Here is a 22,164-nt window from a genome sequence, read left to right as displayed (position 1 = left end):
AACAATGCATTCCTTCCTATAAATAAGCATGTTTGTGGACCTCCCCAAGGTAAAAAAAAGGTAGCCTTCATGTAAATCAATCAATCAATCACGAGATGTAGGCAGAATCTGTTTATCTGATTTAAGTGAGTTTGCTTAAGATAACACAGTCCTCTTTGAGATCAATGGGCCACTGAACAAAGATACTGTCTGTCTCTCTGGTTCTTTGCAATAAATAAAGTCCCAGGGTGCAAGAAGTAACTTGATACTTACAACTGAGTAAGGTATTCCAACAACAATTCTCCATCTTGAAAAACACCTTTGGACTGCGTACCTGAAACATTTGGCTATCTATCCATTTGCAGATTGTTCCTTCCTCCGCTCCCCTGATGCTTTGCAACAACGCAGTGGCTTTATCTACTTTTTTCCCCAAGCTATTTTTGGTTGAGCCAGGCTAATAAAGAAAGCACCGTACGTACATACAATCGGTACAGGCAGATGTCGTCCCCCCCAATCCCACCAAGCAGCAAAAGATGGTGCTTCTTTGGATCAAAGTGACTCTGCCCAAAATAATTGGACGCAGCGGTAGAAAAGACGAAGGCCAGTTTTGAGGCCACCTTGACCTGTTTTACTCCTATGAAGGGATTAATTTATGCCACTAAAGAAATCAGTGGGATCAGGAGGGATGGAATTGTCATCTCTTGTGTACTTCCAATGTTGGAAGTAGAAGACTCTACAACCTCCAAAGATAAGGTTGGGCGGTGCTTCTAAATAGCTATGGGTTTTGGGATCTCTGGCCAAGACGTCATCACCGAGCGAGCATTTTTTAAAATCAAGGACATATAATTGAGAATTCTACTTCTTCGTGACCACACTTGAGTGTTGGCTTTTCCCACAACTGGCATTGCATGAGACTGAACCTCTAGACTTCCTTGTCCTGCTTATTTTGCCCAGACTGTGGCAGTAGCTACTTCTTGAGGACCGGGGGGGGGGGGGGGAGGCGGGGGGGGGGGGCGAGAAAAGAACTAAACCACACAAAGCTTTACAATTATCACCCAAAGCCCAAGAAAACAAGTATTAGAACACAGCCACCTTATTTGATGAATACCAACTAGAATATGATTAACCCGGCAAGAAATGAATCCAAAATTGATAAAAAGAGACGACTTGAATTTGTTTTGTTTTTTTTAATTCTGCCAAAATCAGGGCTTTCAGAGTTGAAAGAAATAGCACGGAATTCAAACCGATTTCAAGCTGATCCGAATTTAACTGCCACCCACGAAAACATCGGCATTAACGCCCAGGATCAAAATCCTTTTTTAAAAAAAATATAACTCAATGAGAAGCCAAGTACAAAAGGGTCATAGCATTAACTCCACCCTTTCCTGTCCATCTCTAGTTATCGGTTAGATTTTACCCCCCCCCCCCTTGCCAAATCATTTAGACCTGTCACAAAAGACCCCAGCTTATAAAATAAACTTCAAGGTTTAGGCAGGCAGGGGGCAGAATCCTTGGACTCTGCTCCTGTCTCCTTTTCTATCCCCTTTGTATTGATTCTCACACTTGGCGATTCAAATAGATAGCCTCGATGTTTCAAGCAGCTCACCCAACAGGCACCGAAGAGAGATCTGGGGGGGGGGGTTGTATTTTGGAGATATCATTGTGGGCATCTGCAAAGGGCAACATGATTGTAAATGATTTTTCGTGGGCAATCAGGCGTCCCACATTTTCAATCTTCCTTACGGTTGACTTCAAAGGTCTTCCTGGATGGAATTAAGGTGCCATCCTGTCCTTCTGAGCATGCTTTCCAAGTCCTCTACAGACCGCACAACACCTTCAATCTGTTCTCATTTAAACTCAAGGGCCATACGAAGTTGCTTCTCCAGTCATTCCTAACCGATGACCAACATTTTGCATTAATTATCCTTGTTGGGTTGGCAGTTCCAAAACAAGGACCCATCTTTGCAGCTCTTTCAGCAAATTCCATTTTTCCGTTACGATGAGATCACATAATAAGATCAAAACACACACACACACACACACACACACACACACAAAGATAGAAGAATTGTCACAGATACAATTTGGGTTTTTTCACCGCAGGGTGGGAGGGAAACAGAGGGAAAGCTTTATCAGAGCAAATATAACTTCGCCTTATTTTCAACCGGCGGCATAGAATGAGTGTACCATAAGTCAATAATAATAATAATAATAATAATAATAATAATAATAATAATAATAATAATAATAATAATAATTCCTAGGTCCTTGGTTAGGACTCAAGCTGTTGAGCTACCCACCAGCCCCGAAGGCTGTGAATCTCACCAAAGATGATGATGATAATAATAATAATAATAATAATAATAATAATAATAATAATAATAATAATAATAATAATAATAATAACAACAACAATAATTTGAATATTCAATTGGCTGAGGTTCATGTTTAATAAATAAATAATAATAATAAGTAATAATAATTCTAAACTTATCGGACTTGAACATTCTGACTCTACAAAAAACCACCCTACTTGGAACAGCTTACATCCTCCGACGTTACCTTAACAATTCCTAGGTCCTTGGTTAGGACTTGAGCTGTTGAGTTACCCACCAGCCCCAAAGGCTGTGAATCTCACCAAAGATTAACATAATAATAATAACAACAACAACAACAACAAATGCCAAGTGCAACCCAAACATCTGGCTAACTGTGCAACCGGCCATAACAATAGCTTTAAAATAACTGTGGTTTCTCGAGAAATTTTCAAACACCACCAAAACTGGGCTTGGGAAGAACATAATGCCCTGGGTCAATTAAGGAAGCATTTCCATAAATTAAAGGCGACTGTTCACAAACCACTATAGAGGGTTCAGGGTTCAGAGAGGTTTATTAGCCATTATCTCTTTTTTTTTATGACTAAGTTGAGAGCTGGAAAGAAGATTGTGTAACCCGAAGCGTGGCAGAATATAAAAATCAAGGATTTGTGTCTGGATGTTCCTTCTACTTACTGCTTGGGAGTTTTGATCTTCCATTCATGGATGGAAGATAAAGAAACCCCCTTCATCTCTGTCAAGACTCTAGCCAACATTGCAGAGAATCTGGACCCCCAGAAAATACCGAACCCCAATAAACCCAGGAACCTAACTGCAGGATTATCTGACTCTGAAAAAACATAAGGGACCAATCAAAGATACAAGTGTATTTTCCACAATGCGTTTGAAAGAAAGGATCACTGTTATTAAATAAGAATTTTCTCTCTCCCCCCCCCACCCCCTTTTAACAACTTGGCAAACTGCAGCTGTTAAAACAGATGGCTATTTCAGAAATAGCTCTTCTCTGGGACTCTTTGAGCTACAAGAAATTCAACGCTTTTGCGAAGCCGTTTTGGCCACGGGGTGGGGTGGGGTGGGGGGACACGGCGGAGAATCAAGATATTGGAACTATGAATGAATTTAACAATGTGACCAAGACAAGATCATGTGAAGAAGCAGTAAAATATCCAAATGTCATTTTGAGGACCATGCACAAAATTTAATTCAGTGTTACTCCCTTTAGCATATTTTTTCCCTCAAAGAATATCTGCCCAAGAACTCATTTTAATAAAAACAACAACAACAACAACAACAACAACAACAACTTGGAACTGGTTAAGATCAGGAGTACTGAAAAAAGAAACAGAAGGCTTTATTTTGGCAGCTCAAGAACAAGCCTTAGCCACAAACTGCATGAAGGCAAAAATTCAACATGTTACCACCAACAGCAAATGTCGCCTCTGTAATGAGAAAGATGAGACGGTCGACCACTTGATCAGCGGGTGCAGCAAAATTTCACAAACTGACTACCTAACAACGCCATGACCGCGTTGCTAAGATCATTCACTGGAAATTGTGCCCAAAGTTTGGATTTGAGTACAGCAAAAACCACTGGGACCATCAGATTGAGAAGGTTTTAGAGAATGAGAAAAGGCTTCAGAATCCAGACTGACAGGCACTTGGCCTACAAGACACCTGACATAACAATAATTGAAAAGAAAAAAGTATGGTTCATTGACATTGCAATACCTGGTGATACACGAATTGAAGATAAACAGCAAGAAAAAAATCACAAAGTACCGGGACTTGCAAATTGAGGTTGAGCGACTGTGGAAAAAGAAATCGAGTGTTTTCCCGATTGTAATTGGAGCCCTTGGAGCAATACCTAAAGAGCTACCTCGCTATTTGGAAATTCTAAATTTACCTGACTTGAACATTCTGATTCTACAAAAAACCACCCTACTTGGAACAACTTACATCCTCCGACGTTACCTTAAGAGTTCCTAGGTCCTTGGTTAGGACTTGAGCTGTTGAGCTACCAACCAGCCCCAAAGGCTGTGAATCTCACCAAAGATTAACCACCCAATAATAATAATAATAATAATAATAATAATAATAATAATAATAATAATAATAATAATAATAACAACAACAACAACAACAACAACAACAACAACTGTCAGGACAAGCTTATGGTTTGGTTTTCCTTCCTATCTACTTTCCTTCCTTCCTCTCTCTATCTCTTTCTTTTCCTTCCCTCCTTCCTCCCTTCCTCCTTCCCTCCTTTTCTCCTTCCTTCTTTCCCTCCTTCCTCCTTCTGTCCCTCCCTCCATTCCTTTTCTCCCTCCTTCCTTCTTCCCTCCCTCCATTCCTTTTCTCCTTCCTTCCTTTTTCTCTTTCTTTTCCTTCCCTCCTCCCTACCGTCCTCCTTCCTCCCCTTCCTTCTTTCCTCCTTCTCTCCCTCTCTCCATTCCTTTTCGCCTTCCTTCCTTCCCTCCTTCTCTCTCTCTCCCCCCTCTCTCTTTCTCTCCTTTTTGGTTTTAAAACACAGGGCTTTTTCCTTGCTTTGAAAAGACTCAGAAACAGCGCTTTCCCCAACAAGGGTTGGCCTCCAATGCATCAAACTTTAAGACCAACAACAACAACAACAACAAAAGGAGGGGGCGGGAGGAATTAACCCAAGCTTATTTGTCTTCTTCAAATTCCAGCAGACAGCATTTCTCACCATTCCTTTTCATTCCCACATACAGGAATCACCTTCCTAATAATTAACACTCTACATTCTGCAGAATTCAAGAATGGGGTCAAATTGCCTGATCTCATTTCTCTTCCATACTGTCACAAAAACCAGGTCAATTTTTTTTTCTTTGGCATTCGCAGGCAGTTGATCCCCATAACTAATTTACTGTTTGCTGGGTTTTTTACCCCCAGCCCCTCCAGAATCTGAACTGATTACAGCACCCCCTTCTGAACCAAATAAATGCATTTGGGGGGGGGGGATGCCGAAGGGATGCTATCTATAGAGACATTTGGAGTGCATTTTAAGAGCATGGGGTTTTTTTTCTGCAGAATTCTTCTTTTCTTCCCCCATCTCCTCCTCCTTCCATGTGCTTCTGCCCATCATTTAAGTAGAATAAAACCCTACTTCTCTCTCTCTCTCTCTTTCTCTGTCTATCTGTCTGTCTGTCTGTCTCTCTTCCTCTCTACCTCTCTCTCTGTCTCTCTCTCCCTTTATCTCTCTCTTATTCTCTCTGTCTCTCTCTCCCTCTATCTCTCTCTCATTCTCTCTTTCTCTCCTCTCTCATTCTCTTCCTCCCTCCCTCCTTCTTTCTCTCCCTCTCTCTTTCTCTCCCTCTCTCTCTCCTTCCCTCCTTCCCTCTCGCTTTCTCTCCCTCCCTCACAGCTATCTTTAGAAGCAGCGTTCCTGCTAGAGATACGTTACCCATCAAACGTTCCCGGCTTTGGGGGGGGGGGGGGGGTTGAGAGAGAAGGCATTCAAAGCCGGGGGGGGGGAAGATGGGGGGAAAGAAGGGGGGAATGCACGCGCAAACACACGCACACACACACACACACACACACACACACAGAAACACACTTGCACGCCCATCCACGCGCGCCTCGGAAACCCAGCAAAAGAATTTGCAAGGGGCCAGGGAAAAGAACGGCTGGCTGGGGGGGGCGGGAAATGAGAATGCTTCCTGCCCCCCCTCACCCCGCCCCAGCGCTGGCGACCCCCGCTTAGTTGCCCCTCGGAAGGGGCGAACTGGGGAGTGGGAAGGCAAAAAAAAGGGCTTTTGTTGACGGAGCCCTCAAGGAAAGCGGTCCAAAAAGAAAGAAAAGAAGGAAGGACCACTCCCCAAAAAGAGGAAGACCCCCGTGGAGGGGAAGGGAGAGAAGAAGAAGCCCGGCCGGGCGTGAGAGCGAGCTGTGAGCTGAAGATCGGGGGGGGGGGGGGGGGGTTAAAGTACTTACATTCTGTCTGAAACTAGCAAGCGGCTGTCGACCATCATCTCGGGAAGAAAATCCAGCTTGAATGAAGAAGTCATGTCCCTCCTTTCTTTCTTTCTTTCTTTCTTTCTTTCTTTCTTTCTTTCTTTCTTTCTTTCTTTCTTTCTTTCTTCCTTTCCTGTCTTTCTTTCTCTTTTTCCTTTCTTCTTCTCTCTCTCTCGTTTGGATCAAAGGCAACCCCCTCCCCTGGCTATATCCCTGCCACCTCCTTCCTTCTTCTCCTCCTTCTCCTTCTTCTGCCCGGCTTGGACCCAAAGGGGGGGGGGAAGGCAGGGGGCTCCTGGCGGGCTCCGGCAGCTCTCCTGGCCACGAGACAGGTGCGGGAGGCCTCCCAAGACAACAGTGAGCGCCGCCGCCACTTGTCACATTCTCTCCCCCTCTTCGCCTCCGCCAGCCCGCTCTGGACTCCGCCGCTCAGCAACTGCCGGGAGAGCGCCAGGTGCTGAGGACGGGAGGCGGAGTTCCTCTTCCCCACTGCAGCGAGATTTTAACCCCTGACGGCCCAGAGGGCCAGCCCCCCCCCCCCCCACCCCCGCGACAGGCAGCCAGGCACGCCGGGCAGTCCGTGGGTTCGAGGGAGGAGGAGGAGGAGGAACGAGAGGGAGGGGAGAAGAGGAAGGAGGAAAGGGAGGAAGGAGAGGGGAAGGGGAGAAAGGAGGAGGAAAAGGAGGAGGAGGAGGGATGAAGGAACGAGAGGGAGGGGAGAAGAGGAAGGAGAAAGGAGGAAAGGGAGGAAGGAGAGGGGAAGGGGAGAAAGGAGAAGGAGGAAAGAAGGGAGGAAAGGGAGGAGAGGAGAGGAAGGAGAAAGGAGGAAAGGGAGAATGGAGAGGGGAAGGGGAGAAAGGAGGAGGAAAAGGAGGAGGAATGAAGGAACGAGAGGGAGGGGAGAAGAGGAAGGAAGAAGGAGGAAAGGGAGGAAGGAGAGGGGGAGAAAGGAGAAGGAGGAAAGAAGGAAGGAAAGGGAGGAGAGGAAGGAGAAAGGAGGAAAGGGAAGTTGGAGAGGGGGAGTTGAAGGAAAGGAAGGAGGAGGAAGAGAAGGAGGAAAGGAGGAACGTGAGGGAGGGGAGAAGAGGAAGGAGAAAGAAGGAAAGGGAGGAAGGAGATGGGAAGTTGAAGGGGAGAAAGGAGAAGGAAAAGGAGGAGGAGGAGGAAAGAAGGAATGAGAGGGAGGAGAGAAGAGGAGAGGAAGGGGAAGGGAGGAAGGAGAGAGGAAGTTGAAGGGAAGAAAGGAGGAAGAAAAAAGGAACAAGAGGGAGGAGAGAAGAGGAAAGAGAAAGAAGGAAAGGGAGGAAGGAGAGGGGAAGTTGAAGGGGAGAAAGGAAAAGGAAAAGGAGGAGGAAAGAAGGAATGAGAGAGAGGAGAAAAGAGGAGAGGAAGGGGAAGGGAGGAAGGAGAGAGGAAGTTGAAGGGGAGAAAGGAGGGAAAAGGAAAGGGAGGAAGAGTGGGAGGAAGAAGAGGAAAAGGAAGGAGAGGAAAAGGGAAGGGGAGGTAAATGGAAAGAAAAGTAGAAAGGTGGAAAGAGAAGATGGAGAGGGGAAGTTGAAGGGGAGGGAGGGGGGAGGAAGGAAGGAAGGAGAGGGGAAGGAAAACGGAAGGAAAAGTAGAAAGAAGTAAAGGGAGGGTGGCTAGGGGAAGTTGAAGGGGAGAAAGGAGGAGGGGAGGGAGGGGAAGAGGAAGAGAGGTGAGGAGGAGGAGGAAGAGAAGAAGAATCTTCCTAAATTTGAATCTTTAGGTTGGGTTTTCAAGGGAGAACCACCTCTAACTCTCTGCAAAGACCCAGTGGCTCAGGGATCAGACTCTGCAAGAGGGACCCTCGGAGGGGAAGAGTTTTAAAAGGTTGGAAAAAACAAAATCTTCCTCAAGGGAAGCTCTTTCTTTACCCTTTCTCTCTCCCTTTCCCTCTTCCCCTCCCTCCCTCCCCCTCCTCTTTCTCTCTCTCTCCCTCACACACACACACACAATCAAAGTCGTTTGTTTCATGGCAGGGCTGCATCACTCTTTTGCTTCATAGAAATTTAGAGATCCAGGATGCCCATCAAAAGCATCTTTACCAAGCAGTCATGGGTCGATGGATATCAAAAGGATGACAGTCATTTTTGGGGGGATGAATTTGTCCATGCTGCCTGCCTCTCTTCAGGACCCTCAATTATACATGGATAATAAACTCAGAAACTATATTATTCAAGCCGTCGCTGGGTAGAAAATCTAGTAAACCTGTGAAGTATTTTTTCTCGGGTGTCACTTTAGCATTTACTGCTTGGGATGAGGAGAGTAATGTTCTTAGAAGAAATTTGCTAATTCGACAATCATTAAAAGTATGTCATTAAAGGTTCTTTCAGACCCACAATTTTATGGTTCTGTTTTCAGGGGACTTAAATGCCGATTCTTTCAATGGTGGCGCTCATCTCCGTTTCAAAGCCGAAGAGCCAGCGCTGTCCGAAGACGTCTCCATGGTCACGTGGCTGGCATGACTAAACGCCAAAGGCGCACGGAACGCTGTTACCTTCCCACCAAAGGTGGTTCCTAATTTTCTACTTGCATTTTTTACGTGCTTTCAAGCTGCTAGGTTGGCAGAAGTTGGGGCAAGTAGCGGGAGCTCACTCCGTTACGCGGGACTAGGGATTCGAACCGCTGAACTGTGACCTTCTGATCGACAAGATCAGCATTTTAGCTGCTGAGCCACTGCGTCCCTCCTAGAGTCGGGAATGACTAGCACATATGTGCGAGGGAAACCTTTACGGGACTTAAATGCCGATTCTGTACCGCATATACCAAGGAATCATGAAGGACCAGCAATACTATGCAAATCATTATAATAAACAAGGCTGTAATAATGAGACCGATCATTATTTTAAGCAGATGGTTCTTTCTTTCGCATAAATTCAGCAAACTGCCCTTTAAAGATAGATAGAGAGATGATAGATAGATAGATAGATAGATAGATAGATAGATAGATAGATAGATAGATGATAGATAGATGATAGATAGATGATAGATAGATAGATAGATAGATAGATAGATAGATAGGATAGATAGATGATAGATAGATGATAGATAGATAGATAGATAGATAGATAGATAGATAGATGATAGATAGATAGATAGGATAGATAGATGATAGAGATGATAGATAGATGATAGATAGATAGATAGATAGATAGATGATAGATAGATAAATAGATGATAGATAGATGATAGATAGATTGATTGATTGATAGATGATAGATAGATAGATGATAGATAGATGATAGATAGATAGATGATAGATAGATGATAGATAGATGATAGATAGATGATAGATGATAGATAGATAGATGATAGATAGATAGATAGATGATAGATGATAGATGATAGATAGATAGATGATAGATAGATAGAAAGAAAGATAGAAAGATAGATAAAGATAGATATTTTCTCAACCCTCCTAATCAAAATAACTATACAAATGTTTACACCCCCCTTTTCACCAGACACATACGAGATTAGCTGAAAACTTTTAAGAAAAAATATTTTTCCCCTTCTCTTTTTATTGGGTTTAAAAAGCCAGCCACCTTCCAAACAGTTATAGTTCTTTTAACGCTGTAGAATGAATAGAACAATTTCAAGTAAACTGTAATTCTCCGCCAATATTTCATTTCACCACCCCAGCAAATTTATCTCCGTAAGATTACATGGTTATAGAGTTGCAGGGAACATTATGTAATTTTCAAAACGCATGCTGAAAGTAACACTATTTAAAACCTTGCTGAATATTCCGATTGTTTCAATCTAGTCCTGTAGCCTTTTGTTTTCACTGAAATTTGTTTGACCCTTGTTTGACCCGGTGTCCCTGGGATGCTAAAATCCCAAATTATGTACCTGAAACAGCCAATCAAATTAAAGCAGCAAAGTTAAAAAAAAATAAACTCGAAGGGCCTTTAAGAACATTGGAAAACTATGGCTATAACCTTCAATCAATCAACCAATTAAAATTAAAAGCCTTTTAGCCTCAGCTCATAGAATGAGGGGGGGGACTTAATGTACTTTTACGCACTACCATATGCACTTCCTTGTACGAACGGACGTGGAGAATTTTTATATCCGACATAATTGGCTAAATTAGCTGAAATACTTGATAAATTCATGCAACAATGAAGCTTTGATACTATTAAGAGCTTCTCTGGTGCATTTTTTGTTCTACGCATTGTTCTATCTAAAACACCCGTTCTCTTATTTTTTTTTAAAAAAAAGTCCTGTGTTATAGTTTTGTTGGCTGTCATTACCACCCTGTATAAGTTATTTACTCGTACAGCATCGTCAATCAACCCATCAGCGGTTCGGTGAAATAATTTAAGCCCCAAAGATGGGTTAGTTTGCTGCTTTATGTGCAATGTGGATTTTGATAAAATGAGGAACAGCCATGGGAAGAGATGGGAAAGGATGAGCAAGAATAATGCAATAAGTGAAATATTTACAAGGTTACCATTTACAAAGGTGTTGAGGCTATTGGGTTAAACCAAGACCTTTCTCAGGGAGTTAGGAATTCAATACTGCCTCAATTGTACTAGACCCAATCGGAGCCTCCACTCAAACATGTTATAATCCACGAGTTCTAATCTATATATATATAAAAGGCAAATACCACTCACTCATCAGGAAATCTTTAGAACCGTAAAGCCTACAAACTTGAAATTTGGCACGAATGTTCCTCTTGGCTTCTAAGTGCTTACTAAGAAAGGATTTTTCGAAATGACTATCAGATCATTAGTATTTCTTATACAGTAATTAACACGCTCTGATGCTAAGGAGTTCGACTCCCCCTCCCCACCTGAAAAGAACTCTGTTCCAACTGCCAGTTGCCTCACATTCCGTTACCTCAGTTCAAACTGGCAGACATTCCACACCTTCACTCAGGAGCGGTCTGGGGCTCCTTACAGTACTAAACATCGGTACCTCACCTAAATGTCTACGCCTTCCACCTATGGAACTATGGAGGCGGGAGCAATATTTCCTTATGTGTTTCAATCACCAACCACGACTAAGCCAATGGATTGTGAACTGAATTTCTCCTCCATAGCCCGATCACACAATTTTGTCACGAAGCATGGGTATCCAGCTAGTGGGTAATATACGTAATATTTATTGTGGATTTCAGTCAGTTTTCATACCTGACAACTGCCTGGACAATTCAGTGCAGATTTCTTGGCTTGATTTTTGGAATGGTTTCTTCAGCCTGAGAGAGAAGGACCAGTCCAAAATCACTCAGCTGGCTTTCAACCTAACGCAGGACTAGAACTCGCAGTCTCTTGCTTTTTAGCTGGATGCTTTTAAACATTATACTGTAGGAGGTTAGCACCCACCCCTCTCCTGGGAAAATGAGATATTTTAGGAGGTATTAGAAGGGCAGAATATTTCCCCTAAAAGGGAGTCAGAAACTCAGCTCCCCCCTCCACCTTTGTCAATGGGCCATTAAGGCCAGAGCCAGTCTATTCTACATAACAAAGATCTACCTCCTTCAGGCAGAGCCATAATAGGAATCCCGAAACTTTTTCATTACATCATCACCCAGCAAGAGTCAACCAAGCCTGGGACACAGACAACCTACAAAGTTACCCCTGCATGGCCCCATGGGAGTCTGAAACCAAACAGAATACAAGCTCAAATTCAAATCCCAGAGAGGGCATAAAGTCCAGGTACTGTCAGCATCTCTTCCCTTTTCTGCTCAGGACCTCAAACCTTGTGATCCTGTCTACCATTAAACCATCTTTCCAAGCAGTCTCCATGTTTCCAGGGTCTTTCTCCCCCACTTGGAACAGATGGACATTACTTCCAACAGTACCAAACTGGGACTCCAATGGCTAATATACGAAGAGCAAAAAGATTCACCTTGTCTGATGAAGATTGTTTCACCTTTGAATCTAGAAGCAGAAATTGGTTTATTTTATCACAGAAGCCCATTGGTATAGTAACTTAAGCCAAGTCTCGTTTCACATCTTAGCCCTTAAGTTACGAAACGAGTATATTTGACGATTAGCGGAACATTGGGGACAAGGCTTATGAGCAGCCCTAAATCCTTGCCTTAGTGTGAGCAAATGAACTTTGCTTCATTAGACTAGGACCTACCACCACAAAGCAATATAATAAAAACAAGACAAAGTACACAAGAGGCAGAAAATGTATTCATGGTTGAACTAGAAGATAAAAATGTGCTTTTTTTGCATGATTTGTTTATTTGTTTGTTTGTCAAACATGTACATATAGCTGTCAAAGAAGGGGATCTGTGTGTGAGAGAGAGAGAGAGAGAGAGAGAGAGAGAGAGAGAGAGAGAGAGGGAGGGAGGGAGGGAGGGAGGGAGAGAGAGAGAGAGAGAGAGAGAGAGATATTAATAACAGAGTAACAGAGTTGGACGGGACCTTGGAGGTCTTCTAGTCCAACCCCCCTGCTCAAGGTGGAATGTCCTTTTAATGATTCATGGTATTCTAGCAAACTGGCATAATTCAGGCACATGGGAAGCCTGGATGGATCCCAGTGCGGAAACAGAACCACCTCCCCCAAACCTGGAAGTCTTCACACAAGGATCTAGCATCAAAATGGCCAGACTTCAGGTTGGAGAATCAATATAGAGTGAGCTAAATATACTTCTGCTTGAAGAATTCCATTCGGATTGACAGATCCCGCACTGGCAGATCAGAATTTAATTATCCACAACCTTCACACTTCCTGAATGTTCTGACATAATTGCCAGCTCAAAACGACATACCAAGTTGCATTTAAAATGTATCGTTGAAGGATGGGAACTTTTGAAAAACAAATCTTCCGAGATAAAATATAGCTCGGCTGTCTTGAGATTCTTTCTTTCTTTCTTTCTTTCTTTCTTTCTTTCTTTCTTTCTTTCTTTCTTTCTTTCTTTCTTTCTTTCTTCTTTCTTTTCTTTCCTTCCTTATTTAATTCCTTCTTTCTTTCTTCTTTCTCTTTCTTTCTTTCTTTCTTTCTTTCTTTCTTTCCTTCCTTCCTTATTTAATTCCTTCTTTCTTTTCTTTTTTTTTGTATAGGTGTGCAGAGTTTTCAAGAAAAGAAAATGAAATGGATGAAAGAAGAATAGAGCAGAACGCAAGGAATGACACGGAACGGAGGGAGTCTGTTTCCGTCATTCATACCAAGGAAGCATGGATAAATATCATGCATTCAAGTCCACAGGAGGCTATTAGCATACAGGTACGATAGTCCTCGCCTTACGATCACAATTGAGCCCCAAATCTATGTTGCTCTGCAAGGCAACTGTGAAGTGAGTTCGATCCAGCTTTCTTGGCACAGTTGTTAAGTGAGTAACTAGGCTGCTTAGTGAATCTGGCTTCCCCTTTGACTTTGCTTGTCAGAAGGTCGCAAAAGGAGATCACGTGACCCGGGGGGAGGGGAATACGACAACCTTCATAAATACGAATCAAACGCCAAGCTTTTGAATTTGGATCACATGACCATGGAAATACCAGAATGGTTGTAAGGGTGAAAAACTATTGCAAGGTTTTTACGTGCTGTTTTAACTTCAAATAGTCACTAAAACCAGGGTGGGATTCAGCCGGTTTGGAGTGGTTTGGGCGAACTGGATGTTAATGTTAATCTGGTTCACCAAACCGGTAGTTACAAGGACTGGCTGACCCCACCCACCCCACCCGGCCCCACCCAGGAGTCTGGGAGCCCACCAGATTTTTACATGTTGATGTAACTTCAAATGGGCACTAAAACCAGGGTGGGATTCAGCCGGCTTGGATTGGTTTGGGTGAACTGGATGTTAATTTTAATTTGGTTCGCTGAACCGGTAGTTACAAGGACTTCTGACCCCGCCCACCCCGCCCCGCAGGCCATTCATCATGCCAGGTAAGTACAGGGTCCATGTGGAGGCGCTGGGATGGTAAAAAACGGGCCTATCAAAAGTACCGGAAGTCCAGAAAAAGGTCCATTTCCGGACTCCAGAGGGCCTCCGGAGTCCGTGAGAGACCATTTTCACCTTCCTGGAGGCTCAAAGAAAGCCTACAGAGCCTGGGGAGGGCAAAAATGCCACACCTGTTGCTGTGGTGCAGGAAAATCACTAGGTCATGACCCCATGGCCATGCGCACCTAGGAACCGGGCAGAGAAACCGTTGCTAAAAAAATTTAACCTCACCCCCACTAAACCCTAACCCTAACCTACCCGTATTGGCAAACAGATATATTATGGGATATTATGTCAGTGTGCAGGTGAGAAGACGTATTCCTGGTGCAGGAAGGGAGGGGACAGGTGACCACCACATGTTGCAGAATTAAAACCATTTTATAATGCCTTGGTAAGGCCACACTTGGAATATTGGATCTGGTTTTTGGCTGCCACAACATAAAAAAAAGATGTTGAGAGGGCAGATAAGCACATCCAAGAGGATTAGGGGACTGGAGGCTAAAACCTATGAAGAACGGTTGCAGGAACTGGGTGTGTCTAGTTTAATAGAAAGAAGGGCTAGGGGAGACATGATAGCAGTCTTCCAATCTCTCAGGGCCTGCCACAAAGAAGAGGGAGTCAAACTATTCTCCAAGGCACCTGAGGGTAGAACAAGAAGCAATGGGTGGAAACTAATCAAGGAGAGATCAATACGGACACATTTTCTGACCGTTAAAACTATTGATCAGTGGGATGACTTGCCTCCAGAAGTTGTGAGTTCTCCATCACTGGAGATTTTTAAGAAGAGACTGGACAACCACTTATCTGAAATGGTATCCGGTCTCTTGCTTGAGCCGGGGGATGGACTAGAAGGCCTCCAACGTCCCTTCCAACCCCGCTAGTCTGTGATTAAAAGCCATCAGCCAGGCTGCTGGGAGTCCTGCTTCAGGAACAGCAGCAGAGTTAAATGTTCTCCTCCTCTCCCATTATTGATTTCCCAACATAACCACAGATGGCATTTTGAGCAGATCTGCGTTCCAAGAATAACCACCATTAATACCAATTCAACTCAGCCTCATTCATCCAAGCTGGCTGAGAAAAAATATATATATGTCTAAATGCCGGTGACAACATTCCCTCTTAAAATCTAAAAACTTTATCTACCTACTGCGGTCCTTTAACGTCTCCCCTTGCCACAGCAGCCAAGGAAACCATCCTTACTAAGGGTTTGCACTCTCTCACACGCATACGATGCTCATCGCAGGCGAGATCAAAAATTCCCAAGGGTGCTGCAGTGACATTTATACGTTTCCCCTGCAGTCTTATTTCTGAATCTTTTACTGTGGAGATGACCTCATACACATTTCTCGGCTTGCCGTTAGAGCTTGTAACTACCATGTTTCCTGCTTATTAATCTCTTGTAATGATTGCTGTGGGCTTGTCTCATCAAGCGAATCAGTTAACACATATTAGGGCGATCACCAGCGGATGATAGGCAGGCTACGCGCTATTTGCGTGCAGTTCAGAAGTGGTATGCAGCCGGTTCGCTCCGGTTTGGGCGAACTGGTAGCGGCAGCTGCAGGAGGCTCTGCCCACCCACTCCGACGTAAAGTGTAAGCACTGCGCATGCGCAGGAGGCGGTCCACCTGCGCATGCTCATGTTTACAAACTGGTAGGGAAGGTAAGTGAATCTCACAGTTGTTGTGCAGCCATTTGTGGTTGAGATCCATGGATGAGTGGCAGAGGTGGGTTGCTCCCGGTTAGGCCTGATTTGGCCGAACTGGTAGCGGTAGGTTCGTGCGTGCATGAGCGAACCGGTAGTAAAACCGGTAGAAACCCACCACTGATCAGTGGGAAGAATTTGAAGGCGTGACTGTATGGTCAGCAGGAAGAGTCTGATGCTGCTGGCCAACTGTGACCCTCCTTTGGCCTCAACAAGTGATCAGTGTGGCCAGAGTTAATCGGCCTGATTATATGACAAGAGATCCATCTTCATTAAGCTGCTGTGAGGCTACTGCTGAATTCCCTAGGGGGTATTAACCGTTCTCCAAAAACCATTTGCTCATCGCCATCAGCTGCTATTCCAAAACCCTACAATATTCTCCTTCTGAAGCAAGAAGGGAGAATTTCAAGACAATCTTGGGAACCACAGTTCTCACAATCCCTTAATATTGGAATGGGCTGATGGGAAGGGGTCTATCCGAATTTTATAAAAGGCAACGTAATTTTTGTGTGGATGGGTGGGCTTTCAAGTCGGTTTGTTTTCTTGTAAAATCCTTTTCATTGGGACGGAGTCAGGGTGACTGAATAGAACTGAGCGTTTATTGACCAGATGCCCTTCCTGATGCCTAAGCGGAGTTCGCAGCAGATATTTTCTCTTTGTGCCCAGAGAGAGAGAGAGAGATACCTGCCACAACCTAGGATCAAACTCACAGCCTCCTGATTGTGAGGTGAGAGCTCTACCTCTAGGCCACCGCACCACTCAGTGTGGACTCCTAAAAGCTGCCTAGCTTGGTCCATTCGTTTTTCTTGACAAGATTTTGGAAGTGATTTGCCGTTGCTTGAGGGCTGGTTTCCAGCTTGACACCTTGACCACTACGCCAAATTACTTCTCCAAAGTGTAATGTTTTCCTAGAGGTATTTTAAGAAAGGTAAAGGGAAGGAGGGAGAAACATTCAGGATTTGCAAAATTTTGTTCCTTTCACCTTACAATAAACGTCACATTAGTTTTCATAGTTTTGGTTTTCTAGTCTGGCCTACCTTGAAAGGCTGGCGGTCAGGCTACCAGGTCTGGAATGCAAAAATCATGGAAAACTCCTCTAGACTACCACTTGGTAGTTATCCAGATACCAACAAAAGAGAATATTTGTAGCTCCAGGTTGAAGTGAGGGGGGCTTTGGTGCTCTTTGAGCTAGGTTTTTTCTTGCAGACATTTCATTACCAGACTAGATAACATCATCAGTGCTAGTCAGATGGTGTGATCTAGTTTGGGTTATGAAACGTCTGCAAGAAAACAACCAAGCTCAGAAGACACCAAAAATCCCACAGTTATCCAGATTTTTGCAATTTAGGTGGTAGCTTTATTGTTGCATTGCACTAGAAAATACCAGCGTGGGTTGAAAAGGGAAACAGGCAGAACAAAAGATTGGCAGTAATTTTAGGTTTCACTGTCAATCAAAATAGCTGCCTGCTAAAAAGGACCTCCATCTGTCTCTCTCTGTTTCTCTCTCTGAAAATTAACTGGCCATTTCTCCAGAGTAGGATTAACCTCCAGCTGCAAAGATCCAGGCCACCACTAGGGGCAGAGACAAAGACAGCCGTAACTCTGCTGCACTCTAGTGGTCCTTTTGATTTCTGCCGCTCAGATTTAATAGTCCTACCTACACAGTAATGTACCTGAAAAATCTCACTGGGTCGTATTTAAAACCAGTACCATTACAGGAACAATCCCCCCCTTTTAATTCCAGCCATGCTTGGCTGGGGAATTCTGGGAGTTGAAGTCCACAAGTCATAAAATTGCCATGGTTGGAGAGCCCTGCTCTAAGAGTTTAAGAGAAGCAAATTTTCATTTCACAGAATAACTATTGAAGAATCCTGCTTTAACTAAGATACTAGGCTGGCTTTGGATAGGATGGGGAATCAAAAGGGAACATTTCAAGCTGTTCTTCCAGAAATCATAGATTTATGAAAGCCTTTTTAGATGTTTTGGTTTTCCAACCCATTTAAATGCCATTGTCAGCCAGATCTTTGCATCACACCTAGAAGCAAATTCCACATTATTGTTGGAAGAACAGGGTACAATACCAAGATCCCTCAACCTGAATGGCTTCTAAATGTGTTGGAACTAAAATTCCCAACCTTTCCAGGTGCATCATATTGAGAGTCTTCAACTGGAAAATCAGCAATAGGCAAACCACTATTGGTGGTTATTGTTAAGAAAAAAGTGAAACTCCAATTTCTCTCTGTACCTGACACTTAAAATATTAGCAGTTAGCATTTGTTTTTGCAGAAGAAGAATTTTTAAAGGACAGAAACATATTTCTAATATTTGCAGGAAACACACCCTTGTTGTTTTCTAGATTCACACAACATTGTTTCATTATAAACATGTGCAATTGGATATTTCAACATTCTTTTGCTTTCAATCCCATCCCATGTTCCTTAAGTTTCCCCAATAATCTTCTTCAATTCCTTTTCCTCCTCTTTCCCTCCCTTCAACTTCTACTTTCCTTCCTTCTTTTTCTTCTTCCTCCTTTTTCTTCCTTCTGCTTTTTTCCCTCCTCCTCCTCGTCCTTCTCTTTCCTCCCCCTCAACTTCCACTCTTCTGCCTCCTTTTTCTTCTTATTCCTTTTTCTTCCTTCTTCCTCTTTTCTTTTTCCCCTCCTCCTCTTTCCTCCCCTTCAACCTTTTCCTCCTTTTCCTTCTTCCTCCTTTTTCTTCCTTCTTCCTCTTTTCTTTTTTTCCTCCTCCTCCTCTTTTCTCCAACTTCTACTCTTCTTCCTCCTTTTCCTTCCTCCTCCTTTTTCTTCCTTCTTCCTCTTTTCTTTTTTCCTCCTCCTCCTCCTCCTCCTCCTCCTCCTCCTCCTCCTCCTCCTCCTCCTCCTCTTTCCTCCCCTTCAACTTCCACTCTTCTTTTTTCCCCTCATTTTTCTCCCTTCCCCCTTCCTCCTCTTTTCTCCTTCCTTCCTCCTCCTCTTCTTCCCCCCTCCTCCTTTTTCTGTGCTTACTGCCAGTCCAAAGTCTTAAGATGTAAGTGTTTTAAGTCTTAAACAGCGGTTAACATTTTTTTCCAAACCAATCCCGGGCACTTTTCCCCTGAAAGCAAATCCAAGAAATGAAGTAGATTCCCAAGAAAACGTTTTTAAGATCGCAATGCCCTATTTCTAAGCAAATAAACCTAGGACTGTACAGCTGCAAATTTCCCACAGTCATGTAGTAGTAACTAAGTGCCTGAATTTATCCTCCTAATCTGCTCGAAAAGGGAAACGTTGCGGCTGCAATCCCTGCAAAAGTATATATTTATCTCCTAGCAAACAGTCCATTCACGAACAAATGCTGTGTCTACTGTAGATTTCCAAAGCCGTCTTTCTCCACCTCATCCCCAAATCTCAAACAGTTGCCGTTAATTTGATATCTCCTAGGAATGTCCCACAGCTCTGGACCAGCCCCAGATAACAACCATTTAATCTGGGGAAAGAGGCAGCATCCAGTTTTAGCTCAGGTTTGGCTGTAAATCTGCCCTCTCCAGACACTTAACGCCTTATTCAAGTTTTGGCTTACTAGACAGAAGGTTCCTAGGCCAGATTAAGCAAGGACTGAGATTTGACTGCAATAATGAAGATGCACACACCCAGAAGATTTGCCCCTTGCAGTATATTAAAAAGCAAGAGCAATTTATAAGTCTTTATAATGTTTACACGATAAAAGTTAATATAGAATAGAGCTGGAAGGGAGCTTGGAGGTCTTCTAGTCCAACCCCCTGCTCAGGCAGGAAACCCTATACCGTTTCAGACAAATGGCTGCTGAAAAAACGTTTGACTCAGCATTAAAAATCTGGGGCTCGAATTGTGGTCGTAAGTCGAGGATTACCTGCATTAGAGGTGACACCGGTATAGCTGTGGTGGATCTGAGGGAGGCGGTCCGAGACAGAGGGACACAGAGAGGGGGCGAAGGTCAGACATGACTGAATGGCTAAGGATAACCATGATTCGTAAGTTTAAGCTCTTAAATTGTAGGACTGTTCTAGTCAGTGGTGGGATTCAAATAATTTAACAACCAGTTCTCTGCCCTAATGGCCAGCTGGGTAGGTGGGGCTCATGTAACTGGGTGGGCATGCCCAATTCAGGTCGATGGGCCTTGCTGTTACAATGTCATAAGGGTTGACCGGAGAGGCAGTTTCTGTAAGCAATTTATCCCAATCCTCTTATTAGAGGGAGCAAAGCCATTACCATGGCAACTCCACTGTGCTGTATACAGTAGAAGCCATTTTAAGGCACAACAGGCTGTATCTTAACAGAACTTGAATCCACAATGCACACTATCACTGTCAAAAGTGATTATCCCTGTACAGGATTATCCCTGTAAAGTGGAAAAAAACAAAAGGAGATTTCTTCCAACAACCAGTTCTCCGAACGGCTTAGAAAGTTAACAACCAGTTCTCCCGAATAGGTTCGAACCGGCTGAATCTCTCCACTGTTGTTCCTCCTGTCTTTAAGAGTCAAGAGTTACTGCCTGTTCTTTCTCTCCGTGTTTTGGGGAGGAACCTGATTCGTGTTGATGTAACGGGGTGTCTGTACTCTGAGAGCTGTTGGTTCCTGCCCTACCAGTTTGATTCCTTACACAGCACACTGCAGGAAATGCATTACACAACCGCCTTTCAGATTTGCGCCTGCCTTCGACCCTTTGTCAGATTCATTTAAATGTACTTTTCCTTTATTTTTACATGAAAGGGGAAAATAGTTCCTTGCAGCAGGGGAACGGAGAGACGTCAACGTTAAGCTCTTTGCAAGAGTAGCCTAGTTACACATTTTCTATTTCTTTTCACCCCATTCTTAAAAGGCCGCAAAGTGGTTCGGAAATCAAATTAATGACCCGGGAAAACATACATACAATAAATACAATCAGGGAGCGAATCCATAATAAAAAACCAACCCACGGTTGGTTAGTTAAAATGAGGGACGGATGGAAGCAAAGCTTGAAACTTTATCTACCTTGCCATTATTTTGTGATGCTATTTGCACTAGAGAAAAAGACAAGTGAGGAACTGTAGCTTTATGAACAGAAACAAGCTTTAGCAACGCAAAGCAAATCAGCTCTCTCCTTTTATCTATTACTAGTTGATAACCCGCTGTAGCCGGGGTATGTGTTTATCCCAATCCTCTTATTAGAGGGAGCCCCCTTGTGGAGTATTGTAAAGCCATTGCCATGGCAACTTCACTGTGCTGTATAGTAGAAGCCATTTTAAGACACAACAGGCTGTATCTTAACAGAACTTGAATCCACAATGCACACTATCACTGTCAAAAGTACTGTGACTTGATACTATGGATATAATTCAGTCCTTTTCATTTCAGCGGCCCAGGCATTCCAGAGTTATGCTGGAACACACACAGACGGGGATACACACATGGGCACACCACGAAGTGTGCTATGGGTGGCTTATACCCCCCATAGTATTTGTTTCCAGAGAGTAAGTCATCTGTGTACCACGTTTGGTTAAAATTGCTCGAGGCGTTCCAGAGTTATGCTGGAACATATACACACACACACACACACACAGCCATTTTTATACATATAGATTCTAATGGGCTGTGGAAATGACCTTGAAGGAAGAGTCTCAGACTGGACACCTGGAATGCAAAAAATATCCCACCCCTTAGAGCAGGGGTGTCCAAACTTGGGAACTTTAAGACTTGTGGACTTCAACTCCCAGAATTCTGGGAGTTGAAGTCCACAAGTCTTAAAGTTCCCAAGTTTGGACACCCCTGCCTTAGAGTGTGGGGGGAAGCATTCCAGAAAGCGCCCTCGCTAGTTTTCTAGGGAATAAAAGGGGAGGAGGAGAGAGAAATGTTTTCAGTCTCACACAATTCGGTTAACACAACCTTGCAGAGAATAGACAGTGTTACTGCAGATAGTCCTCGACTTACAACAGTCTGCTTAGTGACCGTTCAGAGTTAACAACAGCACAGAAAAGAAGTGACTCATGGCCACTTTTCGCTCTTACGACCATTTCAGCATCCCCATGGTCATGTGATATTTCGATTCAGATGTTTGACAACCAGTTCATATTCATGATGGTTGCAGTGTCCCGTGTGTGTGTGTGTGTGTGTGTGTGGTGATCCCCTTTCACGACCTTCTGACCAGCAAAGTCAATGGGGGAAGCCACATTCACTTAAAGACCCGGTTACTAACTTCATGACTGCAGCAATTCCCTTAACAAAGGTGGCAAGACAAGTCGTAAAATGGGACAAAATT

The 22,164-nt window shown here is 43.7% G+C and overlaps 1 protein-coding gene across 22 annotated transcripts in view; it reads right to left on the bottom strand.

Annotated features, from left to right (window-relative positions):
* CELF2 (CUGBP Elav-like family member 2) overlaps positions 1-22,164 on the bottom strand; it is an 834,627-nt gene that overhangs the window by 601,670 nt on the left and 210,793 nt on the right. For 3 of the 22 annotated variants that reach the window (XM_081957848.1, XM_081957846.1, XM_081957849.1), the window contains exon 1: positions 6,267-6,792. The exons of 17 other annotated variants lie outside the window; for them this stretch is intronic. In XM_081957848.1, the coding sequence (XP_081813974.1) occupies positions 6,267-6,340 (74 nt within the window). In that variant the 5' untranslated portion in view covers positions 6,341-6,792. Of the gene's footprint in view, positions 1-6,266; positions 6,794-22,164 lie in introns of those variants that run through there. 2 more of the 22 variants (XM_081957851.1, XM_081957844.1) reach the window with 1 other exon arrangement.

This window comes from Natrix helvetica, assembly GCF_964273705.1.
Source record: "Natrix helvetica genome assembly, chromosome: 6".
Taxonomy (NCBI): Eukaryota; Metazoa; Chordata; class Lepidosauria; order Squamata; family Natricidae; genus Natrix; species Natrix helvetica.
Note: the sequence above shows the minus strand (reverse complement) of the source record. Positions and strands in the feature narration are given on the sequence as shown.